Here is a 21,169-nt window from a genome sequence, read left to right as displayed (position 1 = left end):
CTATCCTCTAGAACAGTTAAATAGCAATTAAATTAATTACTCTTTTAAATTTATATTTGAAATTAGTAAACTTTTATTGTTTATAGTAGTTTTAGGTATATAACAAATATGAGCAAAAGTATAAAAAATTACTATATACCTTCTTCTCTCCCTACACATACACAGCTTCCCCAGTACTAGATCATGCACTAGACTGTGTATTTATTACCATCAGTGAACCTACACTGACACAGTATCATCCAAAGTCCACAGTTTGCATTAGATGTTGTATGTTCTAGGTGTTTTGATAAATGTGTAATGACATGTATCCTCTACTGTAGTAAAACACAGATAGTTTCATTCCCCTAAAAATCTTCAGTGCTCTGCATATTCACCCTTTTCTCCTCCCAGCCCCTGGCAACCACTGATCATTTTACTGATTTTACTGGTTCGTAGTTTTGCCTTTTCCAGAATGTAATAAAGCTGGAATAATAGAGTATGTAGCCTTTTCAGATTAGTTTCTTTCATTTAATAATACGCATTTAAGTTTCTTCCATGTCTTTTCATGGCTTGATAGCTTATTTCTTTTTAATGTTGAAGAGCAGTATTTTATTATTCGGATGTACCACAGTTAATTCACCCATTCACATACTGAAGAATATCTTGGTTGCTTCTAAGTTTTGCAATAATTAATAAAGTGGCTATGAACATCTATGTGCATATTGTTGTGTAGACATAAATTTTCAACTACTTTGGATAAATGGTAAACTTTTTCTTTGTGATTTCACTGCAGGTAACATGTTAGAAGGCCTTCCGCACTCTAAGATTACCTAATATTTGTTGGCTTTCCACACAGTTCAAACAGGGCTCTGGTTCCCCGTGATTATTTGGGCTCTGTCCTCTCCTGCTTTGTTGTTTTCCTTCATTCACATGATGTCTGCCAGCAGCAACCTGAACTATGTACTTTCTTGGTACACCCACAAAGAAGAAAAAGCACTATTCCTCACAGTTATCTAACAAAAATTCTGACCTTTGTCCTGATTTGGACCACCATGAGCTAGTAGCTGTGGCCTGAGGAAATGTGGCTACTGACTGGTAAACGATCCCACCAGGGCCTACTTTTGGATCTGGAGATGGAGTCATTCATTCCAAGCCAAATCAGCAACATTTAAAATGCTGGGATTAACCATCATGTCCACTGCCTTTAGCCCAATGAAAACTTATAACTTAAAACTATCTCCTAGACATTTTAACATTCTTATGTCATAGTCGTACACATTTGTTTAAAATATGCACAAACTTACTGATGCAGATGTGTACATACATGTGCACAGTCTGTGTTTTTTCTTCCAAAGGCTAATAACTACAACCAAAAGAGGAAATAGACATATCAAAATAACGGCATATACTGGGCAAACTAGAAGTCTAGTTAATATAATAGTTGAACATATTCACTCTGCTATTTAGAACAGTGTATTTCTATACCTTACTGCCCATCAGCCAGATTGCCCAGCAATTCTGTATGAATTCAAAATAGCCCATTTACTCTCTTCTCCACAATGAAACTACTCCTGAAACCTCACTCACTTTTCTTGATGCTTTATCATTTACTGCCAGCATATTTCTAAAGTAATCTCTTGCTTGATATGTGCATGTAATATGTATTTGAAGGATACAAGTGAATCCTAATCTTCTAAACATTCCAAGCCTTCTTAAAGACAAAGCCATTGTCTATCTAGTCAGCCTGTTGATCCCCCTAGTAAGGAGCTCAGCAGAGATCACTGCATATTAAGGATTACCCAATAAATATTCATCAAGTAGGCCATATCATTAGTTTTGTAAAATGTATTATGTATAATTATATCCGGCAAGCACACTGTTAAATTCATGAACACATAATCCACCAAAGTAGATTCCTGCTGCCCCCATAACATGCCTTGCCACTCTTGTCTTCAGTGTTTTCATCTTCAATTCAACTCAGTTGAACAATCTTTTATTTAAAAGCTGCTATGTGCCCAGATATGCTAGGCACTAAGGATACAAATATTAATAAATTGCTTTGTCTTCAAGGAATCTATAGTCATCATTTAACATCTGTTCTTGGAGCATCCTCCCTACTCCCTCTCTCTTTTTCTAATCCTTGTTTTCTCCCTTAGCATGTGATACATATTCATCTTATTTTCAATTAATCTTCAGTCACATCAATGGATGTTTTCTGAGTGCTAAAGGGTTGTTCTAAGGAAGAGCAGAAATTGAGTTCAGATTAAAAGGGAGGTAGGAAAATGGGTTGTGAAGTATAGATCTTGTTGGAGGGAGGCATTACAAGCTGCTAAGGCTAACTCCTCTGTGTTTAGGAGCTGCCAACCTAGGATAAGCACAATCTTAGCCACCTCTGCTAAGGGCACAAAATGCCATCTGGAAAGAAAGGTCATTTTCCTGATTTTTAAATAACTTAACAGTATATTTGTCATTCAAAATAGGATTATCATTCCCAGGATACTGCCAAAAGTACACCTTTTAAAAAAATGTAGCATGTTTTTTAAAATTTATAAAGTGTACTTTATGTTCACCATAAGACAAAATCATGGCGGACTACAAATAACCTAATTCCGTGGCCACATTTTTTCACTGTAGCCAACGATTACTACTAATCTGTAAGTATCCACTGAAGAGGAGAGTCATGTCTTGAAATGAAAATTCATAGTTGCTGAAATCTCATGTTTGAAAAATGATTTCTTATTTGTGTGGTAAAGAGCTCAATGAGAGGGCTATTTTCAACATTATAAAAAACTTTAAAATCATTATTTCAGGGGAAAAAACCCTTTTTACTCAACAAATAGTCACTCTAAACATTTATTGATTGATTATATTCCAATCACATAGTAACTATGAAAATGGTAAATCAGAAGTATAGTAACTTCCCACAAAAATAAAATTTTAGGGACAAAAGTGTATAATTCAAATAGTTTTATTACCTGTATATGTCTTCTAACTGCAGATTAAATTCGTGAAGTTTCTTTTGATATTTCTCTGTAAAGTTACAGAACTCCTTAAAAATAGAAGATTTCAAATCAGGGTCTGGGCATTCCAAAGCTTCCAATTCCACAGGCAGTTCACTCAGCAAGTTACTCCTTTCTTCTGAATAATGATCTAGGATCTGAAAAAAATTATATGACTATTTTATTTAACACAAATGACAAACTGATAAACAAATTGCTATCTACATCACGCTTACTTTATTACTCCAGTCTGAAAGATCATTTTCGAATTTCTGTTGCTCCAGGCTAAGTCCTTCAAAGACAGCTTTTGATTGTTTCTTCACAAAGTCAACCTATAGAAACATTTAGAAAAAGTAGCAGGCAAATTATGGCTATTTTCTCAACATATATATTTAATTGCATGGAATTTATCTCAAAAGCCAATAAGTGATGAAAAATTAGATAAGAGAAAGTCCCTTTGAAGATGTGTGGAAGGAGATTCAAGAAATGCCATAGCCAGGCAGTGCTTATGGTGGGGTTGGGGGTCTTCCAGACACATAACTCAAAACTGAACTGGGAAGTACAGTGGGGTTCTCACCACTCTGCACTCATGTTTTGGTTTTGTTCATGGTGAGGCAGAGAGTTTAGCAGAATATCTGTTTCAATCACCCTTTCCTTCCCTTGCATCCTTGTCTCTAATCCCCAGCTAGGCATGGGACTTTTAATATTTTTTAAAATTATTATTTATGAAAGCAACACTACAGATAACTGAAGAAAAATCACCTAAAGGCCTACATCTAGTACAACTATAATCATGGAGTTTATGCTCTAGCCAGAGGAGATTGTCAATAAATTAATGAAAAATAGCTAAGAACGTATCAGTAGGAGGTAATGTAAAAACATAGTAAGGTAATAGTGAGATAATGGGGCTTCTCTCCAATGAATAGGACAGGCCACTCAGAGGACAGGACATTTAAGCAAAAGACCTAAAAGGACAAAAAATGCTCTCAGTGAGATGGAGGAAAGAGCCAGTGCAAAGGCCTTGAAACAGAACGGAACCTGGTGTATGTGAGGAGGAATAGAAAGAAGGCCATACCTGTGGCAAGGTCTAGGGGGAAAAGGGGTGTCAGGTAGGAGATGAGACTAGAGAAGCAGAGAGGAGAAAGATGTGGGCCAGAAGGAGCCCTGAGGGGCTTTACCAGGGGGATGACTTGATCACTCTGCATTGAAGGTAGAACCCAGAATGCAATGGGAGGAGGGGCAACAATGGAAGCAGGGAGACTAGTTATGAGGCCATTGTAATATTCCAAGTGCAAAATGAGCATGCTTTGCAAGATTCAAGAATGTTTATGATAATGAATAAACAGAATTTGCTATACCTTCTATTAAAATACACAAGATACCCATGTTGGTTTCTTATCTCTAACTATTCTAGTTGGAACAAAAACAAAATATTATATTATTAAAAGTAAAGGTAATATACTGACCTCTTCCAGTACTTTCACTGAGTTAAACTCAGTATGTGAGTGTGAATGCTGTGGACTGAGATGCTGTCTGTATTTTAGATCTTCTCTCAATTGCTGAATAGGATTTATCACATTTTTAAGATATATGCACCACTGTTCTGATAACTCTTGTTCTATAGTGAAGCAAAATTAAATCAAGGTAACACATTATTTTAAGTTTTTTTTCAAGAACAGGTTGTTAAGCCCTGGCTGGTGTAGCTCAGTGAATTGAGTATGGGCCTCTGAACCAAAAGGTCAGTGGTTTGATTCCCAGTCAGGGAACATGCCTGGGTTGCAGGCCAGGTCCTCAGTTCAGGGTGCATGAGAGGCAACCAAGCGATGATGTTTCTCTCCCTCTCTTTCTCCTTCTCTTACCCTCTCTCTAAAAATAAATAAAATCTTGAAAAAAAAAAAGAGAACAGATTCTTAGAGTACAGATTTATTTTTGGATTCTTTTAGAGAAAAACAAACAGCAGTTAATATTAAAGGAACATAAAGTGAGTGGCCCACTCTCATCTTCAAAACACCCCTTTAAATATAGGATCAAAAAAGTCTCACCAAAATTCCTAAGATCAGAAAGACACTCATTTCCGAGGTTCTCTTCATTGAGAAAAGATTTTATTTCAGATTCCATTTTACACCTGAAATAGACATTAACTCAATTTTTATAACCATAAACATATATAGGTTAAAAAAACTAGTAGTAGACATTTAATCTGATGTGGTTTTATTCACCAGTTTATTTATTCAGACCACATAGACTGGATATTTGCCAGACACAATCAGTGGACATTTGGTCCGTACCAATGATATTTGGTCCATCCAAAACATCCACAAGCATATGTGGTTTGTGCCAAATGGTCCTTGGTTCTGTCAAAAATGTCCTTGCTTGCCCTGGCCAGTGGCTCGGGTGGTTGGAATGTTGTCCCATACACCAAAATGTCGTAGGTTTGATCTTTAGTTGGGGTGTATCTGGGAAGCAACCCACCAATGTTTCTCTCCCACACTGTGTTTCAATGTTTCTCTCCCTCTGTGTCTCTCTCTTTCTCTCTCTACCTCCCTTTCAAATCAATAAATATTTCCTTGGGTAAGGATTAAAAACAATATTCATTCTTAGGAAATGTCCTTGGGTTCAGATAACCGATAGTTTATTTCTATTTTTGGTTTATAGGCTTAATACATAAAAAATACTATCAAAGCATAATCAATAAAATATATGTTTTTAAAAAGCATAATCAATGAAAAAATTTTAAGCATAATCAATAAAATATATATTTTAAAATGCTACCATGTTTTATTAGTCCAATTATTGCCAAGGGTTATACTGCCAGTAATAACCCTTCTTGCCTCAGTAGACTACCTGGTAATGGCAAATGGGGTTAAGTAGATGGTTCCAGGTTGGAATCTTGCAAAAGACCAGAATTTATATTAACTATGTACGTTTTGCACAGGGCAAATATCAAGGCATGGACCAGACGTCTCTGTGGACATTTTGGACAAGACCAAGTGTTCTGCAAGGGAAACAGGCATATGTGAATGCCCTGGGCAGAAGTAACAGTGAGGCAAAAGCAAGCGCGTGAAATGTCCTTACACTATTTCTATAGAGAGAGCTCAGAGCGCTGGGAAGCCGCTGAGGGATATTAAACTGAGCTCGCCTGCTTAGCAGATCTGTGTGTGAAAAAGATTTCCAAGGCAGCAAAATGAAAGATAGGCTAGAAAGTGGTGATCAATAAAAATGGAAGATGAACAGGAGGGGGTCAGGCAAATCCGTATCAACAAGGGGGTTATTTTAAAAGTTAAGAGAAGAGGAGCTCTTGAACTGCTGAAGTAAGAGTAAAAGTATATTTTATTTTTATATACTAATACGAGTAATAAATCTTAATGATCTTTCACTGTATTATTTATATATAGTCATTATAAAGTAAAAACATAACCAGCTTTAAAAAGATATTTAAAAATATTGTAGTGGCCCTGACTGGTGTGGCCCAGTGGGCTGGGCATCGTCCCACAAACCAAAAGGTCACTAGTTGGATTCCCAGGCAGACACATGCCCTGGTTGTGGGCCAGGTCCCCAGTTGGGGGAGCTTGAGAGACAACCACACATTGATGTTTCTCTCCCTCTCTCCTTCCCTTATCTTTCCTCTAAAAATAAATAAATAAACTCTTCAAAAAATACATTGTCTCTCCTTTGTTCATGGCAGATTTAATGAAATCATAGAAATGAGTTTTGATTTATTATGATTATAAAAATACAATATTAAAAATGGCATAAAATTAAAATGGGAACAATTATAATGCTTTAACATTGATTATTTTTGCATATAAGTTTCTAGTTGTTGTCTATATGCATATGTTTTAAATAGTTGTAATTATGTCATGTTTACCATTTTATAAATGTTTTTAAATAATATGTTAAAGGTATTTTAATATAATTTTCATAGTTAGTTACTTAATGGCTGAATATATTCTAGTTACATATGCGCCATCATCTTCTAAGCTAAGTCACCTGCATAGGACAGGGCTTTTTTGTGTAAAAAGGGGTGCTAGTGCAGATGACACTCACTCTGTATTTTTCCAGCATGTAGTTTTTACCAGAAGTATCTTTAAGATTACATTTGAAACTATTAAATGAAAGATGGGTACATAATAATGGAATTAAACCAGCCATTATTTCATAATGGATTTGTTTAAACAAAACACAGCATTTATGAAGCAGCTAGCTTAGTTCCCTTATATTTTCAGCACCCAGAAAGCCATAGTGGAACATCTAACCCAACATAAATGGCTTTGTTCATATAGGAGATCAACCAGCCACTTTGCATGTATAATTCTAGTAAGTTCCATCCTGGTTTCAGAGATTAATAACCCCAATCCATCAGACAAGACTAGCCCATTTTTCTACTTGTTCCAGGGCCCAACAAAATCTGGAAGCAGTTTTTATGCCCTCAAGAACTACCAGAATCTGGGACTAGCTTTGAATGCAAGCTAACATTTCCCAAGTTGTGGTCTATAAAATATAAATGGTATGGGATGCTAGGAAAAAATGGAAAATGGTGAACTAAACAAAACCAGACACATTTCTATAGTGCAGGATCTCCCAGGAACCTGAGTATGCTAATGTGCTTTGAGGTTCTCCAAAAAGGGGATGAAATATAAAGTATTTTCCTAATACACAAGACCGTGAAATTCATTCTTCTCCAGAGTATCATAAAGAATATTTCTGTTTTGTACAATATGATTTAGGAAATATAGATAAAAATTGTAATGGCCACAAGAACATTAAAAACAGTAACTCTAGAGAAGAGAACCCTGCCCTGTTATTCATCACTAAGGCACCAGACATTCACCAAGGCATTCACCCAGGCATTCACCAAGCTGCAGCTCTGCAGTACATGCAGCCTCCTTCCTCCACCTCTGAAGAGGGCACAGGTAAATGTTAGGCAACTTTTCATGTGCAAATCTGCCAATTTAGGTGCCTCCTAATGCTACTTGGCCTTTCCTCTGGTACCACCGACTATGACAGTAATACAAAAAACCCTATGGAGTTTTTGTGTGACCATTTGCCTTGATGATATATTAACCTACTTCCTAGATACGCCCACTTGCAATGCAACCACCTACAAGATAAACCATCCTGGTGAAGGGTGTTTTTGAGTTCTAACAGTGAGTTCAGGAGCTGGGCTCAAAAAAGAGCTTTCCGGTACCCTGAGTTACATGATATGAATAGTGATTGGTCTAAATATCATCTTCTTTTTCACTTCTTAAATTTTTAATTTAATTATTGTTCAAGTACAGTTTTCTGTCTTTTACTCCCATCCCAACCCACCCTTCCAGTGCTCCCCACTAAACGTCGTCTTTAAAGATGCATTTCCAGACAGCATTTAATTGTTGGTATAGCTCTATGATATCCTCTGTGTAAAGGTGATACATTCAATGCTTTAAAAGAAAAATTGTGAGTAAGAGACTACATATATTTCTAACAGATATTTGGTTATAAAAAACATCCCTTGTAGAGCCCGGACCAGTGGGGTTCAGCTGGTTGGGCATTGTCTGCCAAAGCAAAAGGTCTTCAGTTTGATTTCTGGTCACATGCCTGGGTTGTTTGGGACCTAACCCTGACTGGTTAGGTCCCACTCAGGGTGTGTGCAAGAGGCAATTGTCACATCTATGTTTCTGTCGCTCTCTCTCTCTCATCTCCTCTCTTTAAAATCAAAAAGCATTTCCTCGGTGAGGACAGAAAAGTATTGTACTGTGAATATGTAAGCCAGTAACATAGAGTCATTTACTTTAAATAAAAATAGTAATTCTTTATCTCATGGCCAATATAAGTAACTTCCTTTTAAACCTCTAAAGCAGTTGTTCTGAAACAAGAGAGCAATATACCCTGGGAAAGTGTATCAATGTCTTCGAGAGGTGTAGTCTGAGAAAATATTAATTATTAAATACAATGTTCTGAATTTAAATATAAAATGTTATTTTTATTTTTAGAAACTTTATGTGACTAGATTCCTCAGTTCAGATTTCAAAGAATTAAAGTTTGGCAAAATCTTTTTTTCTAGCAAGGCTAGACCAATTAGATGGGCTGTGAATGGAACCCTGAACAATTAGAATGGGGTGCAGGGGAAGCTGCTCAACTCCAAGTACAAGGAGTGCTGGAGTTAAACACAACTGTTCCAATACCACCTTCAAATAAACCTGCTGATTTGACTTCTGCAAATAACTTTAATCCTTTGAACCTCAAGATCTTCATCTGTAAAATGAAGACAGCATTGATACCTACTATGCAGGGACATTCTAAGGAGTAAGTGAAAAAAATTACTTAACATATTACTCAGCACATATTAAATCACATCCCACAAAGCTAGATATCATTGTAGACACAAAAGGTAATTCTGCAGACCTAAGATTCTCAAACAAAGTCTCTTATGATGTAGCATAAGAACATTTTACTTGTAATTTTTTGTTAAAAGAAAACAGATTTTCAAAGGTTGAGAAACACTGATAGACTTAAAATTCCTGATTTTCTGGTGGTCCCTAAATTCTCCCAATAGCCACACTCTAACTTTTCTCCTTTGCTGCTTTTAAAAAATATTATTTATTTATTTATTTATTTATTTATTTATTTATTTATTTTTAGTGAGAGGGGCAGGGAGAGAAACACCAATGATGTACGAGAGAAACATGAATCTGTTGCCTCTTGCACACTCCCCACTGGGGACCTGGCCCTCAGCCCAGGCATATACCCAGATGAGAAATCGAACAGCTGACTTTCTGTTTCACAGGCCAGCACTCAATCCACTGAGACACACCAGCCAGGGCACTTTCACCAGCATTTTTCAATTTCACTGAACACATATTGAAATTAGCCTACTTTCTAGAATAACACAGAAAATTTTCTTGGATCTCCTTTTGTCCAGTTTTCAGCCCTTAAAAGTTTCAAGACATTCAGGTTGTTATTACTTGAGTGTTCCTCACTTCCTTCATCTTTGTGTCATTCCTAGTCAACAAAAGGGATTATGTTCCATAATGACATATACATGCCTCTTTTATCTAGCCCAAAAACAACACATTAAGAAGAATATGAAACAGCCAAGATAAAAACTTTCACCAGTGCCTTCCTCTACATTTGAGCTTCCATTGCTGAGCACCTTATTAAAATCTCCTAATGGCTCTCCTTTTTATCATGTGTCAAGTTATGCAAGTTTTCAAAAAAAATTGCTAGTAAACTCAAATATTCTCCCCACAAAAGGTGGTATTTTAAGGAATAAGTCTTATAAGATAGGACCAGCATAGTGACAAAGTCTAAAGTCATTTCAACCATGAGCCTTTTACTTCACATGTAGGAATCTCTTGCCAAAATAAAAACCTCTTATTAATAAAAAAGTGTCAAAAGTAAAGTTAATGATATTTGGAAATTTGCCTTAGACTAAGACCACAAAATTAATATATTTTGACATAAAATACATACTTCTTTACAAATACCAGCATCATTAAAACTAGTATATATGACTCAAATGGAAGGAAAACACATGTGCCTTCTGTTTTTGCCTTATCCTTTGAGAAGAAATTTATTTTTAAAAGATTACAATCCGGATTAAGTATAGAACCATTATTTTGTTTGAATTCATCTTGAAGTGAATGCTGAAAATAATAACAAAAGTCAAAAATCCAAATTGAATAAGTTAGTCATGATGCAGCTATAATACCTCCAGAAATCACTGAGTAGTAAGTTGAGTCCCTTAGTTCATTTGTTAATTTTTTATTGAAAGCATTTAGATATCTACTGTTCTGTATCCTACAATAAAAAATGACTCCCCAAATTTTGTGACCTAAAAATGAATATGAGGGGAAGCTTGCCCTGTTTACCACTTCATAGGGAAGACAAATAGGTAAACAAAATATTATAACCCAAAGGCTAAGTATAATGTAAGTAAGAGTGGAAGTGTAAAAGAGTACGTAATTAGCAGATAAAGATGACATTTTTCCCTAAGGAAAGCAAAAGCCATATTAACATATTCACTGAATTCCAAATTAAACTAAGGAAACAAAACTATTTTAACTTGACTCACGAACTGTAACTTTCAATTTTGATTATAATAGTTTAACTCACATAGAAAGTTATAGGACATTTAACTAAATAAATGCAAGCCTTAGAAATTCCTCTGTGAACTCACTGAGATTTCCTTCAGTCCTTACCTGACTTCGTTCAGCCTTTGGTGTTCCTGCCACCACACTTGCCTGTGTTTTTTCATTAGTGTTTGTTCCTTAGATACCTTTGAAGTCTGCACTGCTTTTCTGATCTAGATTTAGTGAAACAAAAGATGAGCCATTTCAATGTTTCTTAAAATGTGTTTCCACAATGGAAATGTTTAATCTGTGTTTTTCTGCATCAAATACTTACTCTTTTTCCATCTTATTAGTGCATCTTCTAACCCCAAATTCTGCTTAAAATAAGTGCTATGTTCAACAAAAACCAGGGAAGAGAAAGAGAAAATGGTTTGGAATACTGACCAATTTCAGAACTATGTGTAAAGCATTTATGGAAAAAAAGGTGAGGTGATTCTATTTTCCATATATAGAATAAATTAACACCTCAATTCATAAAGTCCCAGAAATATTTTCCATATATTTTCTCACCTTTTGACATATTTCCCTGCCAGGCATCATGGGCATCATTATTCCCGTTTTACAGCTGAAGACACTGATGTTCAGAAAAGTTAAAAGAGTTGATCAAGATCATAAAGCTCATAAACATCAGAATAGCACAGAGCCTTCATGTATGAATTGGCTTTTATCTGATTCTTCAGCATAGGATGGAAAAAGTCATTGGATAAGTTGTTAGGAGGCCTGGCCATATGACCTTGAATAGGCCATTTTAATCTTTCAACTCCATGACTTTGTAAATACTTTTAAAATTTTAGATAAAAATTTATTTGAAGGTATTTAAAGAAATCATAAAATATCATAAATTTTTAAAATTGAAAATTTTAAAATTTTAAAATTCAATTTTTAAAATTGAAATTCTCCCCAAATTTTATGACTTATAAACATAGCATATAATTAATTAGTGCTTTGGGATTTCTGTTTACAAGGTCTGTCAGGCCTGGGTTTGTTTGCCTACAGACCCATTCTTGGCCATCTCCCCAAATCTGCTCCCTATCAAAGAGCAGCCTGTGTGTCTCAAACACTTCTGTCAGCTGCCTTCCAGCTGGCTCAGCCCAAGGGAGACAATGGCAGTGGGAGATTGAAGGGAAGGAGGAAAGGAGAGGCCAAAGGATTACTCCTGCTGCCCTCTCTACTCTCAGAGGCTTCTTAGGGACCATCTGCTTCTTCTCCATTTGCTCCACCTTTTCTTGACAGTTTTACTATGGTTCCAACTATTTCTGGATGACCTTGGCCCATGAGATGGGGTACAAACCTTGCTTTTTCTAAATGTCCCTTTGACTTAGGCATGGCATGATTTCCTGCTGCATTAATCCCTGTATTGCTTCACAGTCCTGTTTGGCTCGTCACCTCTATCATCCGTGTAATCATTTCCTGAATTAAAGGCCCCTCTACTCATTAAAATCCTCCTCAAGTGGTGTCTGTGTCCAGGTTAGACTCTGATACTCATGGTTATGCTCAACTCATGTACTCCATACTAGCTTTTAAACATCTACAAAAGTGTGGTTCAAATCAGGAACTTGGCGAAATATGCATATATTACATTTTCTCTGCTACTACAACACTTAGTAGCCTGAAAAGCTTTAACAGATCAATACTGAAGATATAAAAACTTCAGAAGACAAGTCCCAAAAAGACTCTTCATAATGCATGCTATCTCTAGCTCTTACTGATTACTTTAACCTTGACTTTATCTTGCTGCTATAATGGTTACTGATTCAAAATTAGGCCTATGAGAAAACAAAATAACCCAAACATTACTTAAAAAACCACAAAGTGAAAGTCAAATCTTTTCTTCAGAAGGTCTTAAGAGTGCTACAATCATGAAATTTAGAAGAAAAGTTCATTCAAACAAGAACAGGGCACCACCAGAACACATTCAGAATGTCTATTTCATCTACCCAAAAAATAAAATGGGTAGTGTTTCTAAAACTGACAATGGCGTTTGCTTCAAGAATGCCTAAAATTCATTCCAACTATTTGTCATCCACAGCCTCTAAAGTTTGTTACAAGAAAAAAAACTTTTAAAATTAGATATCTTTGACATATTTGGTCCGTGTTGTACAAAAAACACATTGGTAAAAATGTAGACACATCTTTATAGCTTAAAAAAATCAATACTGCTGCCTTTGGGCCTAAAGAAAGGCCAATTAAGTAGACTATAACAGTCAAAATAAAGTCACCATTTTTCACTAAACACTTCCAATATTTTAGAGAACATCTATTTTTTTTTTGTAAATTCACTCATTAATTTCATTTTAGTCCTCAGGCCAAAAATAAAGAAAAAGTTTTAAAAAACAAAAAGTTTTAAAGTTGTATCTTTGTCAATATAGAGATTTCTAGGTGATTCCAGTTCATTTTGCTGAACAATGAGCCACATGAAATCAATATTTAAGGTAGATGATGATGTATGCAGAATGCTGATAAATTTAAAATAACAAAAATAGTAAATTCATAAAAGAATCAGAAATTAGGGTTTCTTATGTGCTTTATTGTGATGACCCAAGCTAATAAAACTTAAACAGGCTCCTTGAAATGCCACAAGAGCCCACTGGGCCAGATGTCCATCTTCAGAAAGAAATAGCAATCACTAGGGGACCATTTAAGTGTTGGTTATGTGTGCATATCTGTCAAAATTTATTGAGATGGACATTTAAGATTTGTGCACTTTAGACTTCCGCCAAGATGGAGGCGTAGGTGGAAACACTTTGCTTCCTCGCACAACCAAATCTAAAAACAACAAAGTTTTAACAACAACAAACATAACCAAACCAAAGAAAATCGAACAATACGGAGTCCGAAAACAATGAAACACTCAGCTAAACTGGTGAGAGGGGTGAAGCTAGCAATGGAGAGGGTGGGGCAAAAACAATCCCCACCCCCCGACCAGGAAGGTGCACAAGCTACGGGAAGGCGCAGCGTGGCTGGCTGGCTGAGGTCCTGCATTTGTGTGCAGATAAACCAGTGAAGAGACGGGCATTGCGACAGACCACACAGGCCCTGGCACAGGGCAACAGGCTTGCACATTTGCACTCAGATAAACAGGCAGGGGCGAGTGGTGAAGTGGACCAGGCGAGCAGAGAGGACCACCATTGCTCCCTCTCTGACCCCACCTCCACATACAGCGTCACAAACCAGCGACCTGGGCGGCCCCACCCTGGTGAACATCTAAAGTGCCTCTCCTCATACATAACAGGCACCAACAGATCAAAACATGGCTCAAGAACAACTCAGAGCCCCAGAGCCAATAAATCTAAGTGACGAAGAAAAAGCCAAACTTTCAGATGCACAGTTCAAAACACTGGTGATCAGGATGCTCACAGAACTGGTTGATTTTAGTCACAAATTAGAGGAACATATGAAGGCTAAACTAATTGAAATGAAGGGAAATGCACAGGAAACCAATAGTAATGGGAAGGAAACTGGGACTCAAATCAAGGGAGCAGACCAGAAGGAAGAAAAAAGTGACCAAACAGAAAAACATGAAGAAACAAGATTCAAAAAAATGAGGAGAAGCTTAGGAGCCTCCAGGAAATCTTTAAATGCTCCAACACCCGAATTATAGGGATACCAGAAGGGGAAGAGGAACAGTCACGAGTGGAAACCTTATTTGAACAAATAATAAAAGAGAACTTCCCCAATCTGGCAAAGGCAATAGACTTCCAGGAAATCCAGGAAGCTCAGAGAGTCCCAAAGAAGTTGGACCCAAGAAGGAACACACCAAGGCACATCATCATTATATTAGCCAAGATTCAAATGAAGGAGAGAATCCTAGAAGCAGCAAGAGCTAAGGGGACAGTCACCTACAAAGGAGTGCCGATCAGACTGTCAGATTTCTCAAAAGAGACCTTACAGGCAAGAAGGGGCTGGAAAGAAGCATTCCAAGTCATGAAAACCAAAGACCTACAACCAAGATTGCTCTATCCAGCAAAGCTTTTATTTAAAATAGGACAGTTAAAGTGCTTCTCAGATAAGATCAAATTCAAGGAGTTCATCAGCACCAAGCCCTTATTATATGAAATGTTAAAGGGACTTACCTAAGAAAAAGAAGATAAAAAAGATGAACAGTGAAAGGACAACAAACACAGTTATTAACAACCACACCTAAAACAAAAGCAAATTAAGAGGACAGCTAAATCAGGAGCAGAACCATAGAAATGAAGATCTCAAGGAGGGTTAGCAACAGGGGAGTGGGAGAAGGAGAAGGGGGGAGAAGGTACAGAAAATAAGTAGCATAGATGGTAGGTAGAAAATAGATAGGGGGGAGGGCAAGAATAGTAGGGGAAATATAGAATCTAAAGAATTTGAGACACATGTTCATGAACTAAAGGGGGAGGAATAGTGGGGGAGGGGGTGTGCAGGGTGAAGGGGAATGAAGGGGGAAAATAGAACAAATGTAATGGCATAATCAATAAAATAAAAAATATATTAAGAAAAGATTTGTACACTTTAATATATGTGAGTTGTACCTTAATAAAGAACTGTTAAATAAATCAAAAGAAAAAACTACATACACTAAATTGTAATTTGTCATGTATCAGGTTGGCAAATATGCAAATGTTTAACAAAACACTCTTTGACATTATGGGAAAATATGATCTCACTCAAGTTGCTAATCAAAATATAAAATGATGCAACAATCCCCTTCCCATCAGAAGGGAATTTGGAGATATATAGCACAATTTCATGAGTTTACCTTTACTTACAGGAATCTCTCTGAAAACTCTAATAGCAAATGAATAAAAAGATAAATGAACAAAGCTATTCAATGCAGCACTATTTGTAATAGAAAGAAACTAGAGCACAAAAATTCCATCAGTAAGTATTCTTGCCAAAATAAATTGAACCTGAATCTGATCAAGTCTCTAGATAAAACTATCAATTTACTGGAAATACAAGAGACAGAAAAACATGTTAACTGACACCACCAGGATATAATCAGCAAAATCCAAACTGTAAAAAACTATAAAAGACAAACTACAAAATTCTGTCAAGAAATAAATGACAAAAACACAAGAAGAGTAGGAAAATAAAAATAAATGCAATATATGGATCTTATTCAGATATTGATTTAAATAAACTTTAAGAAAAATTTGATAAAATCAGGAAATATAACATTGACTGGACATTTGAAATTATTGAGAAAATTTTAACATTTTCAATGGCAATAAGGTTTAGTTTTTTTCCCCCTAATTATTTTAGAGACACACACTAAAAATACTGATGGTTCAGTATTATGATGTCTGAGATTTGCCTCAAAATAATCTGTAACAAGGGGAACTTGTGGGTGGGAATGTAGAACAAACAATAGCCAAGAGTTAATATAGTTGAAACTAGATAATGTTACATGGAGATTAATGATACCATTTACTCTAAATTTACATATGCTTACAATTTTCCATAAGATAATGTTTAAAAAACAGAAATAGTAGATAGATAATTGAGTTGGACAAGAATAAACATTCATTCTTACTAAGCAAAGAAATTCAAATAAAAATAACTGTGAAGATTTCTTTTATACTTAAAATGAGAATAAACAGTTAACATATAATGTATCAACAACTGGTCTCATCCTGGCCAGTGTGGCTCAGTTGGTTGGAGCATCATCCCATAAACTAAGTCATGGGTTCAATTCTTGGTCAAGGCACCTTCCTAAGTTGCAGGTTTGATACTCAGTCAGGACGTGTACAAGAGGTAATCAATCAATGTCTCTTTCTCACACTGATGTTTTTGTCCCTCTCTTCCCCTCTCTCTAAAATCAATAAGCATGTCCTGAAGTGAGGATAAAAAAAGTTTGTCTCAGGTTTCAGCCTGATGTACTATTTGGCCTCAGGTTCAATTTCAGCCTTTGAAAAACTAGATTACTCAATGTTCACATCAGTGTGTCATCTGGCATTCTAGAACTTGTACATGATCATTGACACAGGGATTATGTAGGTGACTATCACATCCACTCAGTAAAAAATACCAGCAATACAAATCAGGCAAACTTTTTGAATTTATTGCTAATTAACAAATTTTTGTTAATATTAAAAATATAGTTAAGTATTCTAGACATAACTCGTTGTATTTGAAGCAAAAATTTCAGAGGCAAAGGCCTCCTTTCAAGAGCAGATACTGAATCCTATCAAGTCACAGCTTTACACACATAAGCCCATCAATTAAGGCTAAACTCTAATACCTCAGTTGTCCTATCTTTCCCTCTTAGTTTCTGGGTTGTTATTGTTCAAGTACAATTTTCTGCCCTTTGCCCTACCCCTCCCCACCATCCCACTCCACCCCACCTTGTTCCCCTATTTCCACCTGCCTTGTTATTGTCCATGTGTCCTTTATAATTGTTCCTGTAAACCCTTCACTCTTTTCCCCCATTATTCCCTCCCCTCTACCCTCTGGCCACTGTCAGCCTATTCTCAATTTCAATGTCTGTGGTTATATTTTGTTTGCTTGTTCATTTTGTTGATTAGGTTCCTGTTAAAGGTGAGACCATATGGTATTTGTCTTTCACCGCCTGGCTTATTTCACTTATCATAATGCTCTCCAGTTCCATCCCTGCTGTCCCAAAGGGTAGGAGCTCCTTCCTTTTTTCTGCTGTGTAGAATTCTATTGTGTAAATATACCATAGATTTTGATCCACTCATTTACTGATGGGCACTTAGGTTGCTTCCAGCACTTGGCCATTGTAAATTGTGCTGCTATGAACATTGGGATGCATAGATTCTTTTGGATTGGTGTTTCAAGGATCTTAGGATATAATACAAGCAGTGGAATGATGGGTCAAAAAGCAGTTCCATTTTTAGTTTTCTGAGGAAATTCCATACTGATTTCCATAGTGGTTCAGTCAGTGTACAATCCCACCAACAGTCCACTACAGTTTCCTTTTCTCCACAACCTGTCCAACACTTGTGTTTGTAGCTTTGTTTATGATGGCCATTCTGACTAGTGTGAAGTGGTATCTCATTGTGGTTTTAATTTGCATCTCTCTGATGCTAGCGATGCTGAGCATTTTTTCATATGTCTCTGAACCCTCTGTATGTCCTCCTTGGAGAAGTGTCTGTTCAAGACCTTTGCCCATTTTTTAACTGGGTTGCCTGTCTTCTTAGAGTAGAGTTGTGTGAGTTCTTTATATATTTTTGAGATCAAACCCCTGTCTGAGGTATCACTGGCAAATATGTTTTCCCATACAATTGGTTCTCTTCTCATTTTAATGCTGTTTTCTTTAGCTGGGCAGAAGCTTTTTATTTTGATGACATCTCCTTTGTTTATTCTTTCCTTTATGTCCCATTCTCTAGGGCCCATATCACTGAAAATATTGCTCTATGAAATATTTGTGATTTTCCTGCCTATGTTATCTAGATATAACTTAAAGCAAAAATGTACTTATGTGCTTTAAATGTTAACGTTTGATCATTCAGTTTTAAGTACATTTACATTTAATATTACCGAAGTGCTATAGCAATTAACAATAATTTTAAAGTTATTAGTTTCATATGCAGAAATATGAGCACATTTAATTAGTAAAATAAGGAAATGGATTGATAATTAATTCAAATATTAAGAGAGAATATATTATTATGTTACTTTTGGAAGAAAAAATATTATTCTTAAGCAAATATATATTTTATAAAAATTCAAATAATATGAGAATAACAGAGATGATATTATGTTCATGATTCTAATTTGTGTCAACAATTTGGTATATTAGCATTCAAAACATTAAACGAAATAAACTTTAATTTCCAGTTCTCTAATTTTATTTAAACCCTGAGTGTTTCCAAAAATAAAGTTGTAATTGGGAATTGTTCATGTCTTACAAGAGTGAATTAAAAGCAAAATGTCAACTTGCTATCTCTAAATTAAGCAAGAAGGGAAGACTCCACAAAGCATATAGAACATTCCCAATACATCTTCCTTAATCCAGATATAATAAAAAATGAAAACTGTATAAAGAAAAGAAGAAAGTGTTTGAAAATGATGAGAGAAGTAATCTAGCAGCTGACAATGATGAGACATTATTGTCCCTACACGTAAGGTCAAACTTTATAGTACTCATTAACTATTAAAACTTTTAAATATACATATATCTTAAACTTTTAAATATTCTTATTCTTTGATACTTATTCTGTTATCAAAGAGAAATTCACTTTGTAAAAATACCAATTTTAACACTCAACCATTCCACATTCAGCCAAAATGGTAGTATTTTGGGTACATGGTGGATGGATGGATGGACAGATAAAAAGAGAGACAAAAGAAACACGTGGATAACAGGATAATATTAGGAATATGTTTTACATGTGATATATGAATATATATGTACATGTTCCAATATTGACAAGGGTATACAGAAAAATGTTTGTGGAGGCATCTTTATTAGAACAATACTTTAAGAAAGAGCTAAAAGACATTCATACTTTTTTGCTCAAAGATTCCAATCATGGGAATTTATCCTATGGGGGTAGATTCTAAAGCATGAAAGGTGTCCATGCATGAAGACGTTTACTGTAGTATAATTTCCTATATAAAATTGGTTATAATCCAAATATCCCCAAATTGAGATGTGATAAGGCAGCTGTCCCCAACCTCTTTGCACCAGGGATGGGTTTCCTGGAAGACAATTTTTCCATGGACTGGGGTGGGGGATGGTTTAGGGATGATTCATCTGAATTACATTCAAGCTCACTTCCTACTGTGTGTCTGGGTTCCTAACAGGCCCACAGGTTGGGGATTGCTGTGGTAAAGCATGTATCTTTTTCTGTTTGGAGTACTATTCAATCCTGTTTTTGCTCAATTCAGTTTTATTGGCTGGGAGATCCCAATTCCTATGTCCCTCCCTCAGAAAAGCCTTCTTACCCAATTGGAATCAAGTCTTGTTATTATACACCAGATAGCATGTGTTTATTGGAGTATATACTTAAAGCATTTTTATTTTGAGGCTTATTTGAGAAATGCTGACTTCCCTCCTCCTCTTTTCTGCAAACAGTATATTCCATGATGGTAGGAGATATATATTGTTCCTCACTGTATCTTTGAGGCACATGATAAATATTTATTTACTTAAGTAGGGTCAAGGGTGGAAAGTAGGATGGCTGGAGTGGGGGGGAATGGAGATAACTGTACTTGAACAACAATAAAAAAAGTGAAAAAATATATCTACTTAAGAAATTAAATATCATATAAGAATTAAATATTTTCAAGATTATATGGTAAAATGTTATGGGAAATCTATATAGGATTTATGTCTATGTTTACCATGGAAAAAATTAAATATGTATGTATATGTTTATATATATGTATGTGTGTATATTATATACATACAATGGGTCAGAATAAAAGTAAGAAATATGAAAATAGTTTTATTAGGATGATAGTTATACAAGTAATTTTCTCAAAATTTCTTTGAATGTCATGATAACATTAAATTATCTTAAAGTTATATCAGAATCAAACAAATAATGCCCTACTTTTTAAGTGGTCTTCTTGGTTAGAAGGAATATAGCTCATGGATATATTGGTAGTGTCTCTAGAATAGGGTATCAATAGTACTTTGGATTTATAACAGCTGCCGTTTTAAAAAAGATCTTAACAATAAAAAGCCATGCAATACTAATGTAACACAAAAATATTAAATACAAATGAAGACTTGTAAACTACTTAATATGTTGCTTTGCCAAACCAGATTTTTAATGCAACCAAGCAATTTTTAATGTAATGCTATTTATAACATACTCTATTATTTTACACAAGAGGAAAACATATTGCATGGTAATCCTAAACCGTACATGGTCCTAAAATGCACAATCAGTTGCACATAAACTCCTTTCAAACCTAGTTTAGATTCACCTTTTCCTAAATCATGGCAACAACAACAAAAAAGGGAATTCTAGAAAAGTGGCACCTGAGGGCATATTTGAATGGTGTCACAGAAGGGACATTAAATCAGATGATAATTCACAGCTAGCATTTACTCACAATTTTTACTTTTCAGATTAAGTGAGAAATTGTTGAAAGCTAATTAAGTATCAATCTTTCTAAAAATAAAGTTGA

At 35.5% G+C, this 21,169-nt stretch overlaps 1 protein-coding gene across 2 annotated transcripts in view; it reads right to left on the bottom strand.

Annotated features, from left to right (window-relative positions):
• The window catches only part of CCDC148 (coiled-coil domain containing 148), a 115,142-nt gene that overhangs the window by 26,859 nt on the left and 67,114 nt on the right, over positions 1 to 21,169 (bottom strand). The window contains exons 4-8 of one of the 2 annotated variants that reach the window (XM_053663545.1): positions 11,159 to 11,262; positions 5,021 to 5,103; positions 4,445 to 4,596; positions 3,215 to 3,310; positions 2,955 to 3,136 (exon numbers count right to left, since the gene is read on the bottom strand). In XM_053663545.1, coding sequence (XP_053519520.1) covers positions 2,955 to 3,136; positions 3,215 to 3,310; positions 4,445 to 4,596; positions 5,021 to 5,103; positions 11,159 to 11,262 — 617 coding nt within the window. Of the gene's footprint in view, positions 1 to 2,950; positions 3,137 to 3,214; positions 3,311 to 4,444; positions 4,597 to 5,020; positions 5,104 to 11,158; positions 11,263 to 21,169 lie in introns of those variants that run through there. The other variant, XM_053663546.1, reaches the window with a different exon arrangement.

The sequence above is a fragment of the Artibeus jamaicensis genome, unplaced genomic scaffold, assembly GCF_021234435.1.
Source record: "Artibeus jamaicensis isolate MK-2021 breed Jamaican fruit bat unplaced genomic scaffold, CSHL_Jam_final contig_3207, whole genome shotgun sequence".
In the NCBI taxonomy this organism is placed as follows: domain Eukaryota; kingdom Metazoa; phylum Chordata; class Mammalia; order Chiroptera; family Phyllostomidae; genus Artibeus; species Artibeus jamaicensis.
This window is presented reverse-complemented; position numbering and strand designations above follow the sequence as displayed.